We start from the raw sequence: 26,660 nt of genomic DNA, 5'->3' as shown, positions 1-26,660 counted from the left end.
ACACTTTTCCAGAGGACTGGAAACGAATGTGCTGGTTAGATGCGTGCAAATACTGGTGCAACATGCTGACAGATGCCTTCATGTGTGGCACAAGCATGGGTCCATGGAACCCACTATCCAGCTGGTGGTTGCTTAATAACGGTCTTGTTTTTCTGGCAAGAACTAGGACCTCTAGTATACACAGAGCAACATTTTGCTGGTGAAGTCTATGGCAGCTCTTAGGAAACCTTGTGCACCCTTCCGTGTTGCATTTTGTTCTGAACAGAAATGGGATCTTCCAAGATGATAATGTGCTGTCATTGGGCCTGCACTGTGCATGAGTGGTTCGAGAAACACAGTGAAGGTATCACCTACCTTGATTGGCCTATAGGATGTTTTTTATGGGAAGTGAGGCATATGAATGTGAAACTGTCACCTATTCTGACATTGTGGAAAGCCTTGCAGGTAGCATGGCTGCAGACCCTACAGACTTATTCAGACATCTAGTAGAACCAGTGCCTAGGTGAAAGTGGCTGTTATCCATGTGAGTTGTGGCTCAACATAGTATTAGGTAGGTGGTCACAATTTAGTGATGTGTGTGTGAAAATGGTTGGTGAAAATTCTGAAAGAGTTTAGGGGGGAAAAATACAAAACAAGTTTTGTATTTTTTCATCAGGAAGTTAAAATGGTTTGGCATTTATGTAAAAATTTCTGATCAGGTGGAAAATACTATAACTAAGGTAATCAAAAATGATAAAGGTGAAAGGACATGTTCTGGAAGATTGGAGCAGGGCCTTAATTACACCAATATATAAAAAGGGAAATAAAAGCTATATGTAGTAGTTGCAGAGAAATACCACTCCATAATGTTACAGGTAAAATCTACATAAGTTTATTTGAGAAGAGAGAAGAATTGAGGAATGCAAAGAGGAGAACAGTCAGATTTTAGGCCAAGCAGGAGACATCAGGATGAGATATTTGCACTAACATGGATTATAAAAAATTTATGGGAATATAAGAAAAAACATGTATTTATGATCTGCTGACCTTGAAAAAGCATGTGGCGAATGACAAGTATCTAGAATATATTCTTCCAAATTTTAGAAGAATTTGGCATCATTGATAATCTTTTAAAGGGAATAAAAAAAAAGTTTGCATTAAAATAGCATATCTGTAGTGACAATTGAAGGAAACATTGGAAAATGGTAAGTTTAGCTTGGAATGAATCAGGGCTGCATTTTATTGTCACTTCTTTTTTTATAACTTTCATGGACCACTTGATAATAGAATATATGTTAGTTACAGTTTAGTGTGGGAGAAGTAAAATTGGTTTTCATTTCAGGAAAGGAGATTATAACAACTTAAGGGTGTTACTTGGTCTCTGTCAACTGGGGAGATACCTCACAGAGTGCAAGTATGTTAAAATTATGGTATACATTTAAGTTATAGTCACAGAAGCCTTGAATGCTGTTAAATTACAGCACAAGGAGAATTTCATAATCAATGAATAATGAACTAACCAGTTTAAAGAGCAGAAATACATGGCATGGAAAAGTTGCAAAGCGATAAAAAGTACTAAAGCTTATGACATCTATGAACTGATCTGTAATAGTTCCATAGAAAAGGCTAGGCTGACAAAGATTATGAGAAATTGCTGGTTAAGAGCAAAGAGCAGGAACAGAGGGTTTCTCACAAACAGAATATATCTGATTTGATCATGTAATGGGTGCAGAAAAGTCTTAGATAACTAATGTTGCATGAACTGATGCAAAGGCATTGATATTTACAGAAGGAAAAAATCCCCTGTGTTGAAGAGAAACCGTGAATGACGATGGAAAACATGAAATTAGCAATACTGAAATTTCAGAAGATTATTAGAAAACTTTTGAGTCTAAAGGCAAGGAGTTGGTGTTCATGACTCCTGGAATATATATATAGACCCGTATTCCCAGTAATTTTGAGGGAGGCAGCAGGAAAGTGCATTGAACCACGACTGTGAAGAGATTCCCTTGGGTTGGAGAAGTTTGTTATTACAAGATCCACATTAACTTCTTCATCCGAGGTTGTTGTGGCTCAGGAGAAAATGGCCTTAGACAATTTCCTTTGTGAGTCACAAATTCTTAACTTGCATTTCATTGCCTGCGGCATGTATTCAAAGGTTGAACATAACTCATCTGACAATTGCTCTTCTTGTTCCTGATGTAATGAGTGTAACAATCTCAGATTAAAACTTGTACATTACTAGAAGGATTTGAATCACTCAAGAAGTGTGTGTGTGTGTGTGTGTGTGTGTGTGCTATAGAGACAAGCCGTAAAAAATGGGAGCTCATCAAGGGCTCGAGATTCTAGTAATCTGCCAAGAATGCACCCCCTATCCCAAAATTTGGGCCTTAGAACAGAATGAGTGCAAACTGCTCCAGTTCAGAATGATTTAGTTCTATTGGAAGATTATATTGTCAGGGAAACCAATAACTCTTTTTTTTTTTAATAAGGTTAAGTGTTTTATAAACAGGGTGTGTCTGCCAGGAGTAGTAATTAATGATGTCACCAAAAGACTTTCTGATTTTAAGGGGGCAGGAGTAAAGAGAACATTGTTATTTGTGTGAGGACTAATGATGTTAAATGAACACAACCTGACAGTTTGTTGGATAAATATAGGACTTGCTGAAACAATGCCAAGAGATCAGAATGTGTAAAAAATAAAAAAAAATAAAAAAAAACTTTAAACCCCTGAAAAAAACTTTGTTTTTCAGGTGTTTAAACCCCAGTCTACACAAAGAGCATGTGCTACTGCACCCCCGCTCCTGACCACTCGGCTATGGAGGCCTGTATCTGCAATTCTGATAGGAGGAACCACACATTAAAAGCTTTGTGGATAATCAGACTTAAAGGCAGCAAGGCTCTGCAAGACTCTTTGGAGGAAATTTTTGTCAGTGTGACAAAAATCACACTTGTAAGTCAAACGAATATGTTTTGTAGAGATGGGATTTGTTTGAATAGAGGTGGTCCAAGGGTTTTCCCAATATCTATGAGGGTAACATAAGAGTTCAGAGAAACTGCTAGTTGTGGGGGAGGTAATACAGATAAGCATAAAGGTAGTTCTTAGAGTGAAGTGGGTAACTGACCAGCTGATCTGACTTCAGTGGTAGGGAAAGTCATAGGGGCAGTAATCTAGAGGGCAGTACAGGATCATTTTGAAGGAAGTGGAATTCTGCTGGTAAAGGGAAAATTGTGTTTAACCAAGCTATTTTGGCAGAGTCACTCATGAGCTGTATACAGAAAAAAATTTTGATATTGTTTACTTTGGTTTCAGCAAAATATTTGACTGTTTCTGCATGAGAGGTTATAGTGCAAGTTATAACACACTGGAATCAGAGGAAAGATCCATAGATGGATTACAGGATAACTGAAGAGCTGGAGGCAGTTAGTTATGATTACAGTTGACTTCCGCTTAAGGCTGATAATTCGTTCTGGAAAAACAGAGAGCTAAGTGAATCTGCACTAAACAAGCGCCGCATTCCCATAAGGTAACATATGTATTTGTGAGTTGCGGTCGGTGCCATAGGATATTTCCCAATAAATAATAAACGGTAGTGAAAAGATGCACAAATGTCGGTCAAAATATTTAATATTCAAATATTTGCACATATAAAATATTCTGCATTACATATGTATATAATTATGTGGTAACTACTTATGTATCAAAATTAAACTTAAAATTCCAATTAAAATCATGAATTAAATTGATTTTAATTGATGAATTTAACCATGAAAAATGTGTTGATTTTGGGTTGAACTTTGGCCCTCTTCCAAATAAACAAAAAGGGGTATTAATTTTAAATCCCCCGCAGCGTTACCACCCAACAATAAAGTCACCCGATCCTTCGCGGCTTTGAAACCTGGCATGTTTTTTTTTTTTTCTTCTTTCAATATGAAACTTCTTTTAGACATTCATTTCCACAAAAGTCCTGCTTCATCTATGTTATAAACTTGAGAAGTATAACACACAATACCCCTCTTCAACAATTTTAACAAGTTCTTTTTTGAAAGCTTCGGTTCCTTGATCCGCACTTGCGGCTTCTCCCTAGATTTTAAATCTATTCAACCAGCCCTTATCAGTTTTAAATGGTTCCACATTTTTTTTTTTTTTTTTTAGGTGAGTTTTCTTTAGATCATCATATTATCATATTGGCTAATCTCTCTCTCTCTTTTATAATATTTAACTTAACTGAATTCTGCATTGGATATTATCTTCAATAAAATTAGTTAAAGCCTTTCCATTTCAATTCTAATAGTTGGCCCAGCCCTAGTTACTTGCAGTGGAACAGCTATCTTTCCCGCTGCTAAAATTAATTCTTTATTTTTTTATAATTATTCTTACAGTTAAACTTGCAAGTCCTAAGTTATGGCACACATCCACTTGTCGTTGACCGAAATCGATTCGCTTCAAAACGTCTAATTTAATTTTCAAATTCAGTCTTTTTCTTACATTTATAGTCTTTGTACTGCATCCAGATGTTGTTGCTTTTATATTCTTATTGGCCATTATTAACTCTTCGAAAATGTAACTGCATTGGTTGCATTAATTATGATACAATGTTTGAGTAAACTGTCCGTTACGCATGATGTCTAATACTGTACTGAGTGATGATTAGTCTTTGGATAAATGAATATAACGCAAATATTACAAGCAATATACTTGATAATTTTTTAAAATGTTGATCTCGGAAGTACGTAACAAGTCACTGTACTGCATTAAATTAGCGTGCGAGAAAATTTCACTGAGCATGGGAAAATCTCAAGTCGGCGTGGGAAACGTTTTAATGCTGTTTTGCTATTCATTTTCAAGCTATCGACTCCATCAAATGAAACGATTTCATTAAATATGCCAAAAATACAATCTGTAAAAGAGCATTATAGTGATCTGTGACAGCGTTATAGTCAGATATGGGTTATACTATAAGAACAGCGTTATAGCGAATCAGCGTAAAGCGAACCATGTTATAACAGGGGCCTGCTGTAATGGTTCTTTTTTCAGGTTGGGCTAACACCTAAGAAGTTGGATTCCTGAAGGATTCGTACTCGACCACTGCTGCTTTTGATTTTTGTAAATGACATCAATGAAGGGATGCAGGGCATGATGCCAAAATTTGCAGATGTCAAGGTCGGTAGTAATTAATGATCAGTGACAAGCCGCGCTTCTTCAGGGTGACTTAAATAGATTTCAGGGATGTCTAGAAAAGTGGCAAGCATGTTTTAATGCAGCAAAAATGCAAGGTTTGGGAAATAGCAACCCCAAAATAACTTGTACAGTTAGTGGGGTCGAACTAAAATCAGTAGAGAAAGAAAGGAATTTGGGAGTTATAATATGGCTGGACAGATTCTCCAAGCAGCATAAACAGCATAGGCGAGGAAGGTCCGTGATGCCTTAAAGATGACTTTTCATATATTTGCATTTGTAGATAGGGAGGTTGTAATCACACTGTATAAGGAGTTGTAAGAGCACATTTGGAATGCTGTGTTCAAGTAAGGAGATTGCACCTAAAAAAAGACATTGCGCTTTGTGAAAGAGTTTAAAGACAGACAATGTGCTGGTGAGATCGGCAAAAAGGCAGCCATACGAGTTAGCTGTAGAGCTTAGAAATGAGGCACCTAAGAAGAGAATTGATTGAGACATATAAGGCTATAAGAAATGAAAGTAAAATGAATGAGGATAGAATTTTCACTGTTATAAATGATTCCAGAAGTAGGGACCATAAAGTAAATTATGGTGAAGAAGTTTAGACTGAACTGCAGAAAGTGTTTTAGTCAGTAAGTTATGAATTACTGAATAAGTTACTTCCATGTGCAGTTGAGGCTTGTAGCTTAAGTTCAAAAGTCAGGTAGAGAGGTACCTATGTGAGGAAGTAGTCCATTTGAATACCTTATTTTATTTTGTTTTATTTAATTTTAGCCAGCTCAGCAAGATGTAGCATATGGCCAATAGTTAAAAATAGGATCATTATTATACATGGATTATATTGTGGTGTTAAATAGTAACCTACAAGATCTTCAAGAATCTCATTAAATTAAATGGAGATTGTCAAAAATTTGGTATGAAAATTACTTACACTAAACAAAAATTCTAAAAGTTGGGAAAATTGAGGAAAGCTTAGATTGTGGATTAAATTACCAAAAAAAAAAACTGGAACAAGTTAGTAATTTTGTTTATCTAGAACAGTCTTTAATGAAAGCTAGACATGGAAATAAATAATAGAATAAGTAAAGCAGGGAAGTGTAGGAAGCCAGTTAAAAAAATTCATTTGAAGGAAAAGAGCAATTAGTCAAAAAAAAAAAAAAAAAATTGTTAATGTTATAACAGTCCTTTTAGCCTAACCTATAAAGCTGAGTCCATTTTAAATAAAGGAATTGATAAAAAATTATTCTTCGGAATGTGAGCTTCAAGTGAAATAAATGGACCTAACAGCTATGGTAAAATCATGTTACAAATGAGGAAATTAAAAAAAAAAAAAACTTGGGAATAACTTGTTAGTTACCAGTCATTTGTAATTGAAGCAAACTTAAGATGGTATAGTTTACCTCATCTCTCTTAAGGAGATTAGGTAAACATAATATTTGAAACAAAGATGAATGGTAATAGGCCCAGAGAGAGACAAAGGGGAAGGTGGATTGTTGGGCATGCAAGCATTAGAAGAGGGCTAGTCTGGCCAGGACTAAATATCTACAGGAAATAGCATGAAGGAAAATGGTGAATGCGATGCTGGTAGTCCAGAAGGGCTGATTTGTGCTATTATAGTGGCTCTCATATACTCCTGGGTATGACAGATCAGAATAATGAGCATTTTTGTCTACATGAAAGTACATGAAACCAAAGTATAGTATGATTCTGATGAGAGTAGCATCAATTGCTTGTTCCTTATGATGTCAGGATGATGAGCTGTATGTGATTTGGATAGTTGAGTGCTTCTTTGGTAAGGAGAAACCTTAATTTTTCCCTAATCTCGGAAATGCCGGGCAAATGAATAGAAGAACTCTGAACTGGTGGGGAGAATTCTCCACTGTCAGCTATCTCTTGATAGCAAATCGAGGTACAGGCTTTTGAAATCTAAGCAATAAAACTGAACACCTGTGATTTGCCCTTCCATTGGGTTTTTATTTGCTTTTCTGTACTGTGAAGAAATAGTTCCTCTTCTTGTTTGGAGAAGGTGTGTATTTTAATTCTTCCATTTCATATGTGAAATTAAGAAGAAATTTGCAACCCTTCTGATGGATGATTATAATTTTGTCTATTACTGCAATGGAAGATAGTGCTGATGCAAAATGGATAAGTTAGCCAGTTGTGGAATAGATAAGAATTTAAGGCTATTAAAATGTTTTTAATTGATGAAAAAGAGCAGAATGGAATTAAGATTATCCTTATAAAATAAAATGAGTCCTTTCTGTTTTAAGACTCAATTTTCTGTAAAACTCAATTTTTGGAACCACCTGAATTGTTGCCATGCAGGCCAACTCTTAAGTGGCCTACCAACCAAGATGTTGAGAAATTTGGATGTCCGATAATGATACTTGACTTCAATGAAAATTGGCAATCTTAAAAAAAGTATATGATTAAGGCTGCTGGTAATTTGGTGCTTTTCATTCCAATTATCAATGATACTCTTCAACTACTATTAGACTACAGTTTCCAGAAAGTTCTGCCTTGCACTGAACTGAAAGCATATAGTCAGCCTTCATATGTGCGGGTTGATTCAAAGAAAGACTGTTTTCAGAAGCAGTCTTTCCAGCAATCTTGTGAGAAACTGTCATTTTGCTATGTGTTATATAAGCCAATTGTTATAAGTATAATTGTATTTAAAGATGTTTGTAATTAAACTTGTAATTTATATTACTGAAATAAGATAATGTTTATTTAATTAAGTATATCTTTCTATCTTAATGCTAATTTATTTAAATTTTAATCATTGTCAGTAACTTCAATTATCACACTGTTCTTGGGAAAGATGTGGTAAATGAATTCTGAGTAATGAGAGTATTAATGATATTGCAGAGTCGTTTTTGCTTTTTTAAAATGATAGTTGTTTTTCTCTTTCAGAACTTGTATACTATCATTTTTAACAGCTGTTATGCATTTTTGATGTTTATAGTTGTCATATTCTTTCTTATATATGGCATTGAAGTATTTTTTAAGGTAAGTAATATTTACATAATATCAGTAATTGTTTGGTGCATCTGTTTGAGTGTGTAATAAGTCTGTGTTCCAGAACCCAAAGAGCAGTGTAGTACTCATTACAAATGCTTACAAAAAAAAAATCAACATGTTGACTGAATTATGTTTAACAAATATCTGTTTGTATAAAGAATTTTCAAATGAAGCACAGAAACATTGAACTTTGGAGCTGGTCTGGATCACACATATCGCCTTACACCTATGTGATAGAGATACTTATTTAAGGTTGGTACAGTGTACAAAATGTGTGATGTGTATAATAAACTGTACGATACTCATGTGAGAGAGGTGCAAATCAATGCAGTGTGTGTTGCGATGCGGTTTTTAATTGCAGTACCTAGATGTTATATTTATCATTGCATGCAATTTGTTTATGGGAGCAATATCTGAAGTAAATAAAAAAATAAGCAATGGATTTACCAGTGGTATGATGATAGTTGTAAGTCCACTATGGATCTACTATGCCCAAGACAGTTATGCTGTTAAGAATGGTGCAAGTGTGAGATTACAGGCGCCTCCGTAGCCAAGTGGGAAGGAGCAGCAGTGCGTAGCTGTTGTTTGTTTGGTTTTTAGGAGCATTAGCAACTAAGGCCATATTGCTCCGGGATATGCGGTGGTCATTCCCTGACCTTTCCGCATCCTCCGTATTTGGTGGTGACGGGCTCGAACCCCGGTCTAATCAAGAAGCGTGTGCCTTAGTCGCTAATGCTCCTAAAAACCAAATAACAACAACAGTGTGAGATTGCAGGGAAATTATCATGTAACACTAAAAAAGCAAAAGCGATGCACATAAGTGTTAGTGCAACATATATAATAATAAACTGCTTGAGAAAATTTACAGAAAATTAACATGCCCAAGACAATTATGTTGTTAAGAATGGTGCAGTTGTAAGATTGGAGTAAAATTATCATGTAATTCTAAAATCGCAAAAGTTGTTGAGGATTGTTTGAGGATCTGTTCTCATTACCTCTGTACAGTTACGGTACCCCTATCAAAAACATGAAGAATGGCATGGCCATTGATCATAATTCCGCCTAACATGAGAACACCACCTCCACTGTAAGTTTGACAAAATTAATAGAACACGTAGAAAATGCTAACTCGTGCAGCTTGCAATGAAGCGAGACCAAATTTGGTTTGGTGATATTCCATAGAATAACGATGAAATGAGGAGACAGCGAGAAACTTTGGACTGGTATATAGGGTTGTATAAGAATTACCAAAAAGGTTACATTACAGAAATTGTTACAAGATGCTCGAACATCTGGTCACGTGACATCAGTACAGCATATGGGCCCATTCAGCAGTGAACCATGCTCAATATAGGGTGTCTATAAGATTCTGTGGCAACAAATCCCATTCTTCCACTAGCACAGATCTTAGCTCACCAAGTGACCGAGGAGTTGGCTGTCAGCATGCAGTGCGACACCCAAGGGCTTCCCATACATGTTCGATTGGATTTAAGTCTGGTGATCGTACTGGTCACAGAAGTCATTGGATATCTCCTGTTTCAAGCTATTCCTCTACCACTTGAGCTTTATGTGCAGTGGTGATGTCGTGCATGAAAAGAAAATCTGGGTGAACTGCACCCTAAAAAGTCGCACATAGGGTTTGAGGATCTGTTTTCAGTACCCTCTGCACAGTTACAGTACCCTAGCAAAAACATGAAGCTGGGTGCACCATTGATCATTATTCTGCCCCCACATGAGAACACCACCTCCACCGTAAGTATCCTTTTCTCTGATGTTGGAGGGATGGTACCACATTCCTCATTGTCTCCAGATGAAATAATGTGTAGAATCTGTAGGCTAAAACAGGACTCATCGGAGAACAGAACCGTACCCCATTTGTCAGGGCTCCAAGTCACATGTTCATTGCACCAGTTTCGACAAGTTCTGTTGTGGTTTGGCATCAATGGAATAGAAACCACTGGCTTCCTTGCATAGAGTCCACTTGAATTGAGCCTTCTTAACAGTTCAGTTGGAAATATTTTCACCTGTGATTGCAGCAACCTTAAGAGATAGTTGATAATAGAACATCGTAGGGTTCCATCTTGCTGTTAGAGCCAGATAGCGGTCTGTTCTAGTTGATGTAGTTCACGAGTGACCCTGGCTAGCTCCTCTTGTAATGGTTCCTCCCTCCTGAAACTGCTTCCATAGTGCTGAGACGACACTGCATAACACGTTAAGCCAACATGCCACCTGCAACTGCCCAGCTTCAAGTCATCCAGTGGCCCACCATCTCAAGAGAATCATCTAAATGACAATGACTTGCTCTCCTGAGTACTGGAGATGTGGCTATCCCACTGAGCAAGCCAAAAAACAAGAATGAAGTGATGGGGTCTCAACCCATTTTTTTATAGGCATGAATAATTTGCATAACGTGTGGCTCTGTATGGTGGCAGATCAATTTCTACTGAATACTCAGAATTTGCATGTCAGAATGCCTATTACATCAAATATTTGCCTTTGGTGACTCTGTTCACAATAAACTGTTCATGAAAAACAGTTTTTTCTGTTAATTCATTCGAGCAGTGTGCATGAACACTTTCATTATTAGATGATATGTCTGTAATGTAGGTGATCAAATGCATTACAGGGAACAAAGAATATGTTTCTGCTTGCAAATGTTATAAGATGCCAGCAAGAGGAGAACTGACTTCTTTCAGTGGGGAACTACAGATAAGTTTTGTATTAGAAGTTACTAGTGTTTGTGCGATTTGTTAACATTTCTCTTTGACCGTCCAGTCCTAGGTGTTCCCATGATTGTAATACACTGATATTGTAATCGTGGGGGCACCCAGGAAATGATACTCTATTTGATTTTTTTTTTAATACCCAGTGTCAAAATTACATTTTGTAAAATGTACTTTTGACACTAAGTATAAAAATGACACTACATTTCACAAAATGTTGTTTTGACTTTCTGCTATGTGGCATTATGATAAATGCTGAATGCAACACCATAAAATTTGTGGTAAAGGCATTAAAAGCCAATTAAATGGTAATGTTACCACTCGCCACGTCCAGACATGAGTATTGACACTGAGTTACTGCACTTCATGCAGTAAGGGTTATGAAAGCTTTATTGCACATTATTTGTTGGGCTGTGCTGTAGTGTCTGCCTTACAGTCTGGATCTTTTTGCTGGTTTGATTAACATATCTTTGTTTTGCTTAAAAGGAGGGGGTAAACTTTTGAAATCTAAGCAATAAAACTGAACACCTGTGATTTGCCCTTCCATTGGGTTTTTATTTGCTTTTCTGTACTGTGAAGAAATAGTTCCTCTTCTTGTTTGGAGAAGGTGTGTATTTTAATTCTTCCATTTCATATGTGAAATTGAGAAGAAATTTGCAACCCTTCTGATGGATGATTATAATTTTGTCTATTACTGCAATGGAAGATAGTGCTGATGCAAAATGGATAAGTTAGCCAGTTGTGGAATAGATAAGAATTTAAGGCTATTAAAATGTTTTTAATTGATGAAAAAGAGCAGAATGGAATTAAGATTATCCTTATAAAATGAGTCCTTTCTGTTTTAAGATACAGAAAATTGCCTGTTTCCAGTGAATTAGTGTACAGTTTCTAAGGAAAAAAGTTACTCCTACTGCCTTAGTGTTTTGCATTGAGTCAGTTGGTGGAGAACTTTTCATTTTGCATATATTGACAGGTATTGTGTATTTATTTATATTTGAGAAATTTTAATAAAGATTTATCTCTCCTAATACCTGTTTCTAAAAGCAGCAGCATTATTTATCTTGAACTTTTGTATGCTAAGAGCAGTCAATTTTTATGCATAGATTTTGAAAATATTTCTTAAAATTTCGCATTACATCACAATTTCTACATATACAGGTTTCTGTGTATATAGAAATTGTCTATCCATGATACACTGACCTGTTGTATTGCTTTCAAATAACAGTGTTTCCATCTGCTCATTGATGGCAGTGATATTGGGATGGTTATCATGTTCAACCTTGTCTGTCAGCCTCCATCTCTCTCTCTCTCTCAGTAATAGAAAAACAGTTTTAATTTGAGCACATGTAAAGTTTATCTGCATATCTGATGCATATTGCTTGTTTTGCTGAGCATTGTATTATTAAAATATTTAAACAGAAGCAAAAGGAACAGTCTGAGTCACCCTGACAATATCCACTACTTCTAGAGAGTTTACAGCGACAACTTGGAGGAATAAAATGTGCATATTCTTTGTACCTAGGTTGCAAGATTGGTGATAAGGACAAAACTTCAGTTCCACCTGCACTACAAATCTGAGGATGTTGCTAACTGGGAACAATAAAAGTATGCTGTTCTTATGGTGTGATGAGAACCACACAGCCACACTGGTGATTGCCATTTTGCAGTATCAAGTATCTTAGTATGTCATCTGCAATAAGGCCTGTTCCCATAATGAAGACTTGCTACACTGGATCTCCCCCTCCCAAATCATAGGATAAATGGACCAGTAATGAATACAGCTAGGACTCTTGTGTTGCAGACTTTGTTGGACAATCCACTCCAACAGATTTGGAATACCAAAAAAGAAAATTTTAATGTGCTACTCTTAATGCTCTAGGTGGTAGATGACTCTCATCAACTGGTGCAATACCACCACTTTGCTTATTGGAGGCTTGAAGTGGTGGAACCCATGTTTAATCTTCAGAGCTAAGTTCCGGTCAACCTTTCTCAATCTCTTCCATCATGCAGTATAACTGATGTCTTTTGAGGTTATGAAGAACACCATGGCGAGATCCAAACTTCCTTACATTTCGAGGATACAGCTCTAAAACGGTGTATGCAGGCTGGCTGCTAGTTAGTACACTGGACCGAACCTATTGGTAACTGTCTAGGAGTCTTCCGGATCAGCTAATGTACAATCTTGCTGCCTCTACTCTGCCAGATAGTAACTGGAGGGGGTCCAAGTAGTGTGTATGCGAGGGGCATTGTCGAGGCCACGTTATGTCAAGGATCTGGGTATATTCTTACCATGTGTACGCCATATCCAAAAATTTCATTACTTCATACAGTATGTTGTTCCCCCCCATCTTTTCTTACTATTGAATACACCATGAATTGTCAAACTAATAGAGCAAACTTATCTGTGAAAAGATCTAAACCTCCCAATCACTTCTAGTTCATTTCACAAATATACGTGGTATCAGTTCTAATCTCAATGATGTCCATTTCCACTTACAGTCTGCCAGACCCCAAGTACTTTTTCTAACAGAATCTCAGTTATCGGTTGATTCAACCACTGCTCATCTCAGTTGCCCAGCTTATTCGCTGTACGATTCCTTTCGCCTGAAAGGTGGTACTTGTGCCTATGTTCATTCCGATATTCCCTGTTAGAGATTTGGTAATTTGAAACCTCCTCTTTTTGATCTACTCTGGCTTAAAATCTCTCTACCTCATTCTTTCAAATTCATCTGTTGTCTCTGCTGTTCTCCCAACTCCATTAATCACTTGGAACTCTTTTGACTTCCTCTCTTTGCAACTTTACTGTCTCCAGTCCAACTTTTCTAGCAGTGAGGTAATTTTCCTTGGTGATTTTAATGTTCGCAACTCCAACTGGCTTCCGTTTTCTAGTCACAGAGACCCAGCTGGTGGAGATGCTGAGGCTTTTGCAGTTACGAATGACCTCGCACAGATTGTTCACTTACCTACAAGAATACCAGACAATCCTAATCTTTTTCTCACAAACAACCTTTCTAAGTACACGGTCAAAGTGAGTGGTCATTTAGGCACCTCAGATCACAACTTGGTGATTGTCTCTTCTCCAATGGAGCCTTTATCTCATGGCTATTCCCAACCTCATGAATGAGGTTGGGAATAGCCATAAGATAAAGGCTGGGAATAGCCACGAAATGTGAGATTTCTTTTCTTTTCTTTGGTCGGATTACTGTTTCAAAACTTATGATATCAACATTTGCTCAGATCATGTCAGTGAAATTATTCTTGTAGGAATGGAATCCTTTATCCCACACTCCACCTTAAAATCTTGCTCTTTATCTAAACCTTGGTTTTCCAATAAATTTGCCAAGGCTGTTCAAGAGAAGAATGTTGCATATCGTAACTGGCTTGTTTCAAATTCTTCAGTTTCATTTTCTGGTTACATCAAAGCTCGCAACAAATGTAAAGCAGTTATTAATCAGTCCAAACTAGATTTTCAACAGGCTAAGAGTACAAAATTTGCTTCTTGCCCTAATGGTAGCCGAGCATTCTGGTCTCTTGCCAGAGCTATTGACGGCAACTTTTGCCCATCTCTTCTCCCACCTCTGTCAAAACCAGATGGTTCTATTGTCACTTCAGCCAAGGATAAAGCTGACCTGCTAGCATCCCATTTTTCTTCCAACTTTTACTAAAAAGGGTGACAATCCCTCCCATCCAATTATCGTCCCATTGCAATTACTTCTACTATTTTCTAAAGTAATAGAGAAATCAATTAACCGCCGACTCTTAAACTACCTAGAATTTTTCCATCTGACCAACGATTGCCAGTATGGATTCCGTCAGTATCGATCCACTGGTGATATTCTGGCTTATGTTATCCATTTATGGACAAATTCAATGGAAAAGTTCAGTGAAACACAAGCAGTTGCTCTTGATATCACAAAGGCTTTCGATTGTGTTTAGCATAAAGATTTTCTAAACAAGCTTTCGTCTTATGGTTTGCCAACTGTTTTTTGTAATTGGTTATCCAGTTTTCTCTCTGATCGCTCACTGAGGGTGATGGTAGATGGCTCTCTGTCTTCTAACTTCTCCACTAATGCTGGTGTTCCCCAAGGTTCAGTTCTTTCCCCCACTCTTTTTTCTTGTATATTAATGACTTTCTTCGATTTACCGAAATCCTATCCTTAGTTTTGCTGTGATAGCACATTGAATTCCACTTTCCAGTTTGAGAAACCTTGCCCTGCTCAATCAGCTTCAACTTCTTGAATATCTGCTACCAATTTCTTAAATGCCCATCTCCAGGAAATTCTTCAGTGGGGCAAAGACAACTTAGTTGATTTCAGTCTTTCTAAAACTCAGTCTTGTCTTATATCTTGAAAAAAAGATTCTTCTGCTCCTATGCTTATCTTTGGTGACACTCTGATTTCTAGGAATCTCTCTTGGCACAAGCATATTACAAATATTGTTTCCTCTGCATCTAAAAAACTTGGTTTTCTCTTTCGCTGTCAGCATTACTTTTTTTCCAAACAGCTGTTCACTCTGTACAAATCGCAAATCTGCTCTACCATGGAATATTGTTCCCACATCTGGGGCGGTGCCCCCAAAACCTCTCTCAGGCTTCTAGATTCCATTCAGAAGAGGGTGGTTAGGTTAATTAATGACTTATTTCTAACAGAGTCTCTTGACTCTCTGTCTCATAGATGTACTGTTTCTGCTGTGTGGCTTTTCTACAGATACTTCCATGGGCATTCTTCTGAATTGGCTTCTGTAATTCCTGCTATCTCTTTCAAAACAGTCCGAACATGTGCTGCCACCAGCCAACATCCATTTACTGTCCAACTCCAAACTCACAGAACCAACTTTTCATCTTCCTCATTTATTCATTCAAATGCTGTTTTCTGGAACAACCTTCCTTCATATGTATTTCCTGAAAATTAGTCTAAAGAAGTTCAAGTGTAATGTCAACAAATATCTTCTTTCGTCTTCTCAACCTCCAACCCATGCACAGAACTAAGTACTATAGGTTCTAATACCTCTTGTGTTGGAGGTTTTCATAAAAAAAAAATTTAAGCAAGATTAGTTGAATGACTTAGTTTGTGATTTAAACTTATTTAAAGAACAAGTAAAACTCCTTGGTTCCATGTTACAAGAGTGGAAGTTACTTGAAGCAGGAACTAAAATTACAGTACAGCAGGTATCCGTTATAACGCGGTTCGCTTTACGCTGATTCGCTATAACACTGTTCTTATATTATAACCCGTATCTGACTATAATGCTGTCTCAGATCACTATAACGCTCTTTTACAGATTGCATTTTTGGCATATTTAACGAAATCGTTTCATTTGATGGAGTTGATAGCTTAAAAATGAATAGCAAAACAGCATTAAAACATTTCCCAAGCTCAGTGAAATTTTCTCCCACGCTAATTTAATTGCAGTACAGTGACTTGTTACGTAGTTTCGAGATCAACATTTTAAAAAATGATCAAGTATATTGCTTGTAATATTTGCGTTATATGCATTTATCCGAAGTCTAGTCATCACTCAGTACAGTATTAGACATCGTGCGTAACGGACAGTTTACTTGAACATTGTATCATAATTAATGCAACCAACGCAGTTACATTTTCGAAGAATTAATAATGGCTGATAAGAATGAAAAAGCAACAATGTCTGAGCGCAGTACGAAGACTATAAATGTAAGAAAAAGACTGAATTCGGAAAATTAAATTAGATGTTTTGAAGCGAGTTGATTCCAGTCAATGACAAGCTGATGTATGCCATAATTTAGGACTTGTAAGTTTAACTGTAAGAACAATTATAAAAAAAAAACAAAGAATTAATTTTAGCAGCGGGAAAGATAGCTGCAAGCAACTAGGGCTAGGCCGGCTATTAGGATTGAAATGGAAAGACTTTCTAATTTTATTGAAGATAATATTCCAATGCAGAATTCAGTTAAGTTAAATATTATAAAAAAAAAAGAGAGAGAGAGAGAGAGAGAGAGAGAGAGAGAGAGAGAGAGAGAGAAAGAAAGAAAGAAAGAAAGAAAGAGAGATTAGCCAATATGATGATCTGAAGAAAACTCACCTACAAAAAAAAAAAAAAAAAAAAAACGTGGAACCATTTAAAACTAGTAAGGGCTGGTTGAATAGATTTAAAATCCATGGAGAAGCTGCAAGTGCAGATCAAGGAGCCAAAACTTTCAAAAAAAGAACTTGTTAAAATTATTGGAGAAGAGTATTATGTGTTATACTTCTCAACAAGTTTTTAACATAGATGAAGCAGGATTTTTGTGGAAACGAATGCCTAAAAGAAGTTTAATATTGAAAGAAGAAAAAAACATGTAAGGTTTCAAAGCAGCGAAGGATCGGTTTGCTTTATTGTTGGGTGGTAACGCTGCGGTGATTTAAAATTAATACCCCTTTTAGTTTATTTGGAAGAGGGCCAAAGTTCAACCCAAAATCGACACATTTTTCTTGATTAAATTCATCAATTAGATTAAATCAGTTAAAATCAATTTAGATCAATTAAATTCATGATTTTAATTGTAATTTTAAGTTTAATTTTGATACATAAATAGTTACCAAATAATTATATATGTATGTAATGCAGAATATTTTATACGTACAAATATTTAAATATTAAATATTTTGACCGACATTTGTGCATCTTTTCACTACCATTTATTATTGATTAGGAAATATCTTATGGCACCGACCGCAACTCACAAATACATATGTTGCCTTATGGGAATGCGGAGCTCGCTTAGCGTGGATTCACTTAGCGCTCTGTTTTTCTGGAATGAATTATCAGCGTTAAGCGCGGGTCACCTGTATATCGAAAACATTACAAAGTGTTTTCAGAATATTTTGTTATGGAAGATGGTAATGTGTTTCTGTAAAGATAGTGGTCTTCTGAACAAACTGGGTCTTGAAAAAAAAATCCTAATGAATGGCAAATATTTATTGATGCCTTAAAATTAAGTTTAAAAGCAGTTTTGCTGCACAGTGGAAATGCAATCCCATTAATTCCTCTACTTCATGCTGCTGGCTTCAAAGAAACTTGAATGTATGTCCAAGATCCGAAGTGCAATAAAGTACCATGACTGCTTGTAATGTGTGTGGTTATCTTAAGGTAATTGGATTATTTACTGGTCTGTAGGGAGGTTTCACAAAATACTGTTGTTGTTATCTATGTTTGTGGGACAATTGTGCAACAGAAAAACATCATTATATTGGGCAGCAATGGGAAAAGAGGGAGAGATTTTTACCAGGGAAAAGTTATATTAAATGTGTTCTACTCGTATCAAAAAGTGATACCTTTATATTTACATTATAAAGCTTGTATTAATAAAGAATTTTAAGGCTCTGGATAAAGATTGAAGTGGATTCTGCTACCTAAGACAAGTGTTTCCCAATTTAACAGATTCAAAACTGAAAGAAGGAATCAAAACAAAGCTACAGGATATTAAACTTGATGAAAGCAACTGGACCAAATTTTAAAAATATGAACCATCAAAGCTGTTACTTAAAATGGAGGTTCTTATACATTTCCATTAATGAAATCCTATATTTTTCTTAATGAATTCTTTAGTCATTTTCTTTTTAAATGTTATCAAATAATTTTATTTTCTCTCCTTTGCCTCAGTTTTTTCAGTTACAAAATTAGGTAATCAAAGAAAATTGTCACTGTTGAACAGCAAATGTTATTTTATTCAATCAATCAATTTTTTAAATATTTTAATCAATTTTAATTATAAAGAATTGCCTAATTAGCATCAATAGTTGTAGCATCTACATTATCCAAAGCATCAACAACTTTTTTTTTTTTTTATGGAATCAAAATTTTTGGCATAAAACAATGCTGCACATAACCAGATTACGTATCGCTTTAAATAGCTATGGATATAGGAGTTTTTTAATATCAGTATTAGTAGTGGCAAATGATGCAAGAAAGCAACACCAGATGCAGTTTGTTCCAACAATCAGTTACCCTCTAGCTGAAAGCAAATTTCTGGACATCTATCCTGCAATCATCCTTCCGCAGTTTAAAGTTGTATCCCCCCCATGTGTGTTTCCCTAGCAAAGAAGAAGGATGCCATCACCATTTAGCTTACTCAACTGATTCAAAGGCACCTCCGTAGCGCAGCAGTGGGAAGGAGCAGCAGTGCATTACACACGCTTCTTGATTAGACTGGAGTTTGAGCCCATCACCACCAAATACGGAGGATGCGGAAAGGTCAGGGAATGACCACCGCATATCCCGGAGTAATATGGCCTTAGTTGCTAATGCTCCTAAAAACCAAAAAAACAAACATTGATTCAAAGCCCTAAACACCTCAGTCTGATCTCTTTACAGGCACCTAGTGTTTCTAAGAAAGTAATGTGAATCCGGTTAGAATATGATATAAACCTAGAATGCAGAAGCTGCTTTAATCATATATGGAGCAGCGTCACTAAAAGAAATCCAAATTTTTTTTCTTCATGGGTCAAATTTCAGTCTTCTATAATACTTGCAAAGAATCATTCTCATATTAGCAGTAGTATTGGCATGTGATGCAAGAAAGCAAATTTAAACAGCATCAGAAAAAAAAAAAAAAAAAAAAAAACTCACATTTCACCTATCCATCCCCTCCATTAGTTTGTCTAGTTCTTCCTTGAATTTATTTAAGCTGTCAGCTTCCACAACAACAGCAACAGATGGAAGGTTGTTCCAGCAATCGACCACCTGCTGGCTAAAGACAAACTTCTGTACATCTTTTCTGCAACCCCCTTCCCCAATTTGAATTTAGCCCCCCCCCCATATGCGTAGTCTGAGCAAGAGGAGGAATCCCATCAAATCCATTCGAAGTCTTAAACATCTCAATCAGAGCACCTCACTGGTGCGTAGTCTCCAGATGCTGCAATTTGCAGAACTGAACCATTTCTTGGTAAGAGCACCCCTTTTCCCTCACCAATCTCATTGCCCTTCTTTTTGCTTGTTCCAGCAGCCCTACATCCTTTCTAAAATAAAATGAGGTCTTCGCACCTGTATGCAGTACTCAAGATGCTTGACCTTATGCCAGAGGTTCCCAAACTTTCTAGGTTCACAGCACCCTTAGTGTCTCAGTAATTTTTTCACGGTACCCTAGGCCAAAAGAAATATCTAACAGTTCCATTTATTAAGTAGTTAATAACTTACCAACTTAATAAGTAATGTTGAAGCTGTGATAATGTTGAAACTGTGAACTACTTCGAGCTAATAGTTCACGTGGTGTCTGACAGATGTATAGTATCACTGTTTCTATTTCCCTCAAATTTAAAATATCCCATGGGCCCCTCCTGTGTGTTTGCTGCAACTTTGGGAACTGCTGCTTTATGCAATGAGATAATTACCTCCTCATCCCTGCTAGCAAAATTCCTGCATATCATTGACAAAACCTGGGAGCTGTCCTGTCAGGCTGCCTTCGCTGCTTAGAGAGCTTCATATCTGATTGCACAATTACCCCAGGTCTCTTTCATTTTCCAGTACTCTGAGTACTGCATATGCTACCCATATGCAGTACTTTGCATTTGTCAATGGTAAACTTCATTTGCCATTTCTCAGCCCAGCTGCCTAATTTTTCTAGATTCTGTTGCAGTTGTAATCACTTTGCCAACCTTTGTATCATCTGCAAATTTGAACATTAAGTGTGCTGTGCTTTCGTCAGTATTTTGCAGTTGTGGAGCAATCCTTGTTTTTTGAGAACCTTACAATGAAGCAGATAAGATGAAATTATCCAATTTTGTGCATACAGATGTGGTCGTCTCCAATATCTTCATGTATTTCATGAATAATACCATAATAAAGTGCATTAAGGCAATTTTTCCGCAGGATAGATTTGTTTGGAATTGCTTGATTTATACATTTTTTTCTTTTTTTTTTTTCTTTTTCCAAAAATCATTTGGAACCTGAGTTGCTTAACTTATTGAAAGGGATATTGCTACTTGCCAAGGCATAGATTCTTTGAAAAGTCACTTTTCTCTTCTCCATATATAGCCTTATTAAAAAGGACTAATTGGGCAATAATACCTTGCTTTATCTTCCTTTGGGCACAATCTGCAGCATTCTTTTCAGATGCTGATATCTTCTGGAATTTCTTCAGAATTCATAACCCAGTAAAATCTTTTCTATGACTGGTGATCCATAAGTTTAAATAGCAGATTTTACTATTTAACCTCAGTTTCGAAAATCTACTACTTAATAGTAAATTTATAGCAATTTGTAGAGATAAGCATGCAAAGAATGTACTTTCATCCAGTGTTATTGATGGCCCAGAACTTAAAGCAAAACACTACTGACAGGTCTTCCCATGTTGAAATATTTTTACAAGCTAAAGTTATTATAATATTGTGATGCTCTGAATGATTGACATCATGTTTCCTAAGTGTAATGTGCCCGAAGAACTGATCAAATTAATGAATTATGCAGCGTTGCTAGTATTGTTCATGTTTCTTGCATAAATGTATGAAACATGAACAATAATTATTAAGTACCTGAATGATTAGAACAGCCACAATATGTATATATTAATGCATGTAATCTAATATCTACTAATAACATTATTATATGGTTAAATAATACATGCAGTTCCTGCTTTACGAGTTTTTTTCTTCTTTCAAGTATCGAAAATATGAACATTAATTGCAAAAAATAAATGTTAAATATTCATAAATACCTCATTTCAAACCACGTGCATAGCTATAGAATACAGTATATCACGCTTTATGATATCAATCTGTTCCAGAGACACCATCGTATCATGAAAATATCGTAATGTTAACCCAGAACCCAATAGTACATTGTTTTTTGGTAATTCGTTCCATTTTTTATATATCTCTCTATATATATATATATATATAAAAAAGTAAAGTGCAGCCATTATCAACCCACTGCAGGATGGAAGCCTCCTCAACAATTCATGCTGAGGGAAATGGACCATAATCTGCCACGCTGGTCCAATGCGAGTTGGCAGATTGACCGTATTCAGCAGTCGGGGGCTTGAACCCCCATCTACTCAAAGAGCGTGTGCTACTGCACTCCCGCTCCTGCCCACTCGGCTACGGAGGCCGTCTGTATATATATATATATATATATATATATATATATATATGAATGTTGCAGTTGCATATCACAGTTGGCTTGCATCCAAATCTCCAGGTTCATTTTCTATCTAAACTAAAGCTCACAACAATTTTAAAGCAGTATTTTGAACAGAATAAGAGTAGAAACCTGCTTCTTGTCCAAAGGTAACTTTGGACAAGATGTCATCAAATATTCATATGCAAAATACTACATCAATTGTATTTCTACTTTTATTTCAGCAAAGATTAGGAAAATAGAAAACAGATTTTCTTTAACATTTTAATACTTTAGCCTGTCATTTGTTATTTCAAGAATCCATCATAGCAGGTTTTTCCCCAGCTCTTGATATAGCAGTCTTTCATCACGTAAGTATGAAAAATTATAGTGAAAGGATCTATTCTTATATTGATTTGACTGTTGGTTTAAAGATTTTTCCTTTGTTGTCTCTCTTAATTGGTGTACATTAGTCATTCCCTTGGAATATATAGTATATTTTCTACTCTCACCCCATCAAGGTTCGAGGACAGTTTACTGAAGACTCTTTGCGTCTCATAGATACTTCTCAGCTTCATCAATCTAGAATAGGTTTAGTATCACAAGCTGTACTATTGCTTGTTACTGTTATCTTTATTTTATCAGATGTCTTAAGCAGCTTTTGGAAAAACAAGTGAGTGTTAATTTTTTGTTCTACATTATTACTTTTTTTTATTGATTATTTATTAATTAAAATTTATCGATTTATTGATTAAAAGCTTATTTTGAGCATTTTAACTTAATGCTTCTAAATGAACCATTTGTTAATTGTGACAATTAAATAATTGTCACAGTTAACAAATACTAACAAAAGATCATAGTCTTGTTGCTGAAATAAAAAAAAAAAAAATATATATATATATATCACAACACAACTATAATTTATCAGAATTGCCCTTCTATTAATTAATTCACTAATTTGCATTAATTCAGTTCACTCTGTATAATAAGCAGGGGGTTATTTTTGTGAAATATATTTTGTTATACATTTTAGTTTAACTTAGGTCAGTGGTGAAAATTATAGATGCAAAATAATAACTTCAGATAAAAAAAATAAAAAAAAGAGAACTTATGTAGTATATTTACATAAATGAACACGTTTTTAATTGAAGACATTTTTATTTGGGTAAATATATTTAATCAAAATAATCACTCTTAACTATGTGTAAGTAATAATGCTGGAATTCCAGCATATTACATATATTAGGTAGCTACTGATGTTACCATAAAAAAATAATAATAATTAATTAACAAGCCAACCAAATTAATTAAACAAGGAACCTACCTGGGCCACGGAAAGAGCCCCTCCACCTTTGTGAGGTTGGCATAATGGCAGAACTTACATTATGCAAAGTCTTTCCCCAAAGACAAAAGCAGACTCAAATAAGAGAAACTAAAATCATAAAGTAATAAGAGAATTGAAAGAATATGGTTATCACAGGCATTTCTTCAGGGGGAGCACCCACACCTGCTGAAACCCAGAAGGTTGTATTTCCATTTTGTGTGTGTGTGTGTGTGTGTGTGTGGTGCTGAAACACAGCCAAGCTTTCACTGGTGTCCCCCATACAACTTAAGGCAAAAACAAAGCAAGAAAATTAACTAATAAGCAGAAACGAACTCGATTGCAGCCCTCTGCCAGCTAACTTAAAATACCAAATGTGCAAAATGCAAATTTTGCTGTTTATTTAGTTAACAGTTGATATGATTAATTCAAATCTGAATTCTCCAGGAACAATATCACTAGAATTATAAAATTGTTATAGTATAAGTTTAGTAAACTTATTACCATGGTAGAACAAAGCAATCTGCAAAATACATACCTGCTAGGATGACATCCCATCATTGTATTTGCCATATTCACAATACTAAATACACTACTGGAACAACTATCAAGATAAGCACTATCAACATTAGAAGTTTAAACTATATGGAGTAGAGAGAAGCTTAAAACAAGTGGAATAAGCAGAAGAACTAGCATTAGTAGAGGCATATGATGCAAGAAAGCAAGCTTATGCAGCATCAGCCAAAAAAAAAAAAACACTCCCATTTCACCCCTCCGTTCGTTCGAATATCTGTCCAGCTGAGCCTTAAATTTATTTAGGCTATCAAATTCCACAACAAGGGATGGGAGTCTATTCCACTAACCAACTACCTGCTGGCTAAAGGCAAATTTCTGCACATCTATCCTACGTCTGTCTTTCCTCAATTTGAATTTATGCCCTCTCAGGTGATTGGCACCTCTGTAGAGAGGTGGGAAGGAGCAGCAGTGCATAGCACACGCTTCTTGATTAGACAGGGGTTCGGGCCCGTCACCACCAAATATGGAGGATGCGGAAAGGTCAGGGAATGACCACCGCATATCCCGGAGCAATATGGCCTTAGTTGCGAATGCTCCTAAAAACCAAATAACAAACAAACTCAGGTGATTATTCTGAGCAAGGGGAAGAATCCCATTGGCCTTGAGCATGCTCACGGCCATTCAAGGCTTTATACACCTCTATCAGATCACCTTGCCGGTGCCTAGTCTCCAGACACTGTAATTTGCAAAACTTAAGCCTTTCTTCGTAAGAGCAACCCTTTGTTCTATTCACTAATCTTGTTGCCCTTCTCTGTAATCGTTCCAGCAGCTCTACATCCTTCTTGAAATGAGGCTTCCAGACCTGTATACAGTACTCAAGGTGTGGCCTGACCATTGCCTTATACAAGGTAATAATCATCTTATCCCTGCTAGAAAAATTCCTGTATATCATTGACAAGACACCATGAGCTACTCTTGCAGCCCATCTGCACTGATCAGAGAACTTCATATCTGTCTGCACAATTACCCACAGGTCCTTTTCATTTTTCATTCTCTACCACTGTTCAGTGTAGTACCACAGAGTTGATACATTGCTTTGGGGTTACTGTTTCCCATATGTAGTACTTTACATTTGTCAATGTTAAACTTCATTTGCCACCTCTCAGCCCATCTGTTCAACCTTTCCAGATCCTGTTGCAGCAGCAATAGCGTCAGTAGTGTCCTTAAAAACCCTGCCAACCATTGTATCGTCTGCAAACTTGGACATTAAGCTTGATATACCATCATCAATATCATTTATAAATACAGAAAACAACAATGGACTCAACACCTAACCCTGAGGGACTCCACTAATAACATTAGTCCCCGATGAGCAGTGTCCATTGATTACCACTCTCTGTCTTCTCCCCCTCAACCATCCCTTTATTCATAGCAGCAATTTGCCTACAGTGCCACACTGCTCCAATTTGTGCAGCAGTCTTCCATGTGCAACAGTATCAAAAGCCTTTCTAAGATCCAAATATATAATATCAAAGTTATTCCCTGCATCCAGTTCTTTTGTGACTGCATCATAGTATCCAATCAAATTGGTCAGGCAAGACTTTCCCTTAACAAAACAATGCTATGTCCGAGCTATAATTGAAGTCTTGTCTAGATGATTCTGCAGTGCTTCTTTAAACAGTCCCTCCATTAATTTTCCTGGAACAGAAGTTAAACTCGCAGGTCTATAATTACGTGTGTCAGCCTGTGATCCTCCTTTGTGAATTGGGGTCACATTTGCACATCTGCAGTCTATGGGTACCTCCCCTGAGTCCAAAGAATCTCTCATAATTATGGCTAAGGGTTTGCTTACTTCTTTTGCTGCCTCCTTTAATATAACTGGATAGATCCCATCCACCCCGGGTGCCTTTTTTATGTTTATCCTCAACAATTTTTTCCTCCACTTTGCTCTCAGTTATTACAAAATCATCTAGCTCACTGCCAGAGTTTAATTCACCTCTGACATTCCCCTCCTTCAATAACTTCTGTGTGCATATAGATGCAAAATACTCATTTCGTGTATTAGCTACCTAAGCAGGATCATTAACAGTTGAACCATCGATATCAAGTGGACCAAATGATTCATCCCATTCCTTCTAGAGTTTACATAGGTAAAGAGCTCTTTGCTGTTTTTCTTTGCATCCTTTGCCAAAGATTTCTCGTGATCTGCCTTTGCCTCCCTAAACTCCTTTGTGACTTGGTTACAGACCAGCTTATATCTAATAAAGGCTTTCGTGTGACCCATTAATTTATATGTATCCCATGCATTTTTCTTCTCTGCCACATGTCTCATTAGTTCATCTGACCTCCATTTAGGCCTAAACCTTGAACAATATTTCTTAGTTGGTATGAAAAGCCTAGTAGCTTCCAAGATTAATTCTTTGAATGCTTCCTATTTTGAATTTGCTGTTGAAAACATCATCAGTTGGTCCCACCGTATAGAATTTAAATACTGTCTCAGACCATCATAGTCGCCTTTATGAAAGCAAAAACCCTTCCCTTTACCCCTGATGGTAGTTACCTCTTTGAGTAAATCCCACTTCAGCACACTGTGATCACTGCCACCTAGTGGTTCCTTTTTCTGCAGAATCTTAATGCACGAAGAATCGCTACTGATAATCAGATCAAGAGTATTACTCCTGTTAGTTGCCTCCTGAACATGCTGATGTAGAAAACAGTCATCCAATAAATCCACAAAAGCCTTGCTAGTGTGTGAGTGACCAACCCAAAAATTCCAGTCAATATCTAGGAAATTAAAATCTCCCATTATAAGACTCTCTGATTTACTGGCCCACTCTATTTCCCTGTACAG

General features: G+C 36.4%; 1 protein-coding gene across 3 annotated transcripts in view; it reads left to right on the top strand.

Moving 5' to 3' along the window:
- The window catches only part of LOC150089511 (uncharacterized), a 258,840-nt gene that overhangs the window by 152,170 nt on the left and 80,010 nt on the right, over positions 1–26,660 (top strand). For all 3 annotated transcript variants that reach the window (XM_090389530.1, XM_090389531.1, XM_090389529.1), the window contains exons 7-8: positions 8,072–8,167; positions 22,494–22,645. In XM_090389530.1, coding sequence (XP_090245656.1) covers positions 8,072–8,167; positions 22,494–22,645 — 248 coding nt within the window. The remainder of the gene's footprint in view (positions 1–8,071; positions 8,168–22,493; positions 22,646–26,660) is intronic.

This window comes from Mastigoproctus giganteus, chromosome 2 (genome assembly GCF_048544385.1).
Source record: "Mastigoproctus giganteus isolate SK-2022 chromosome 2, ASM4854438v1, whole genome shotgun sequence".
Lineage (NCBI taxonomy): Eukaryota > Metazoa > Arthropoda > Arachnida > Uropygi > Thelyphonidae > Mastigoproctus > Mastigoproctus giganteus.
The sequence above is the reverse complement of the archived record's forward strand: the minus strand, read 5'-3'. Positions and strand labels throughout refer to the sequence as shown.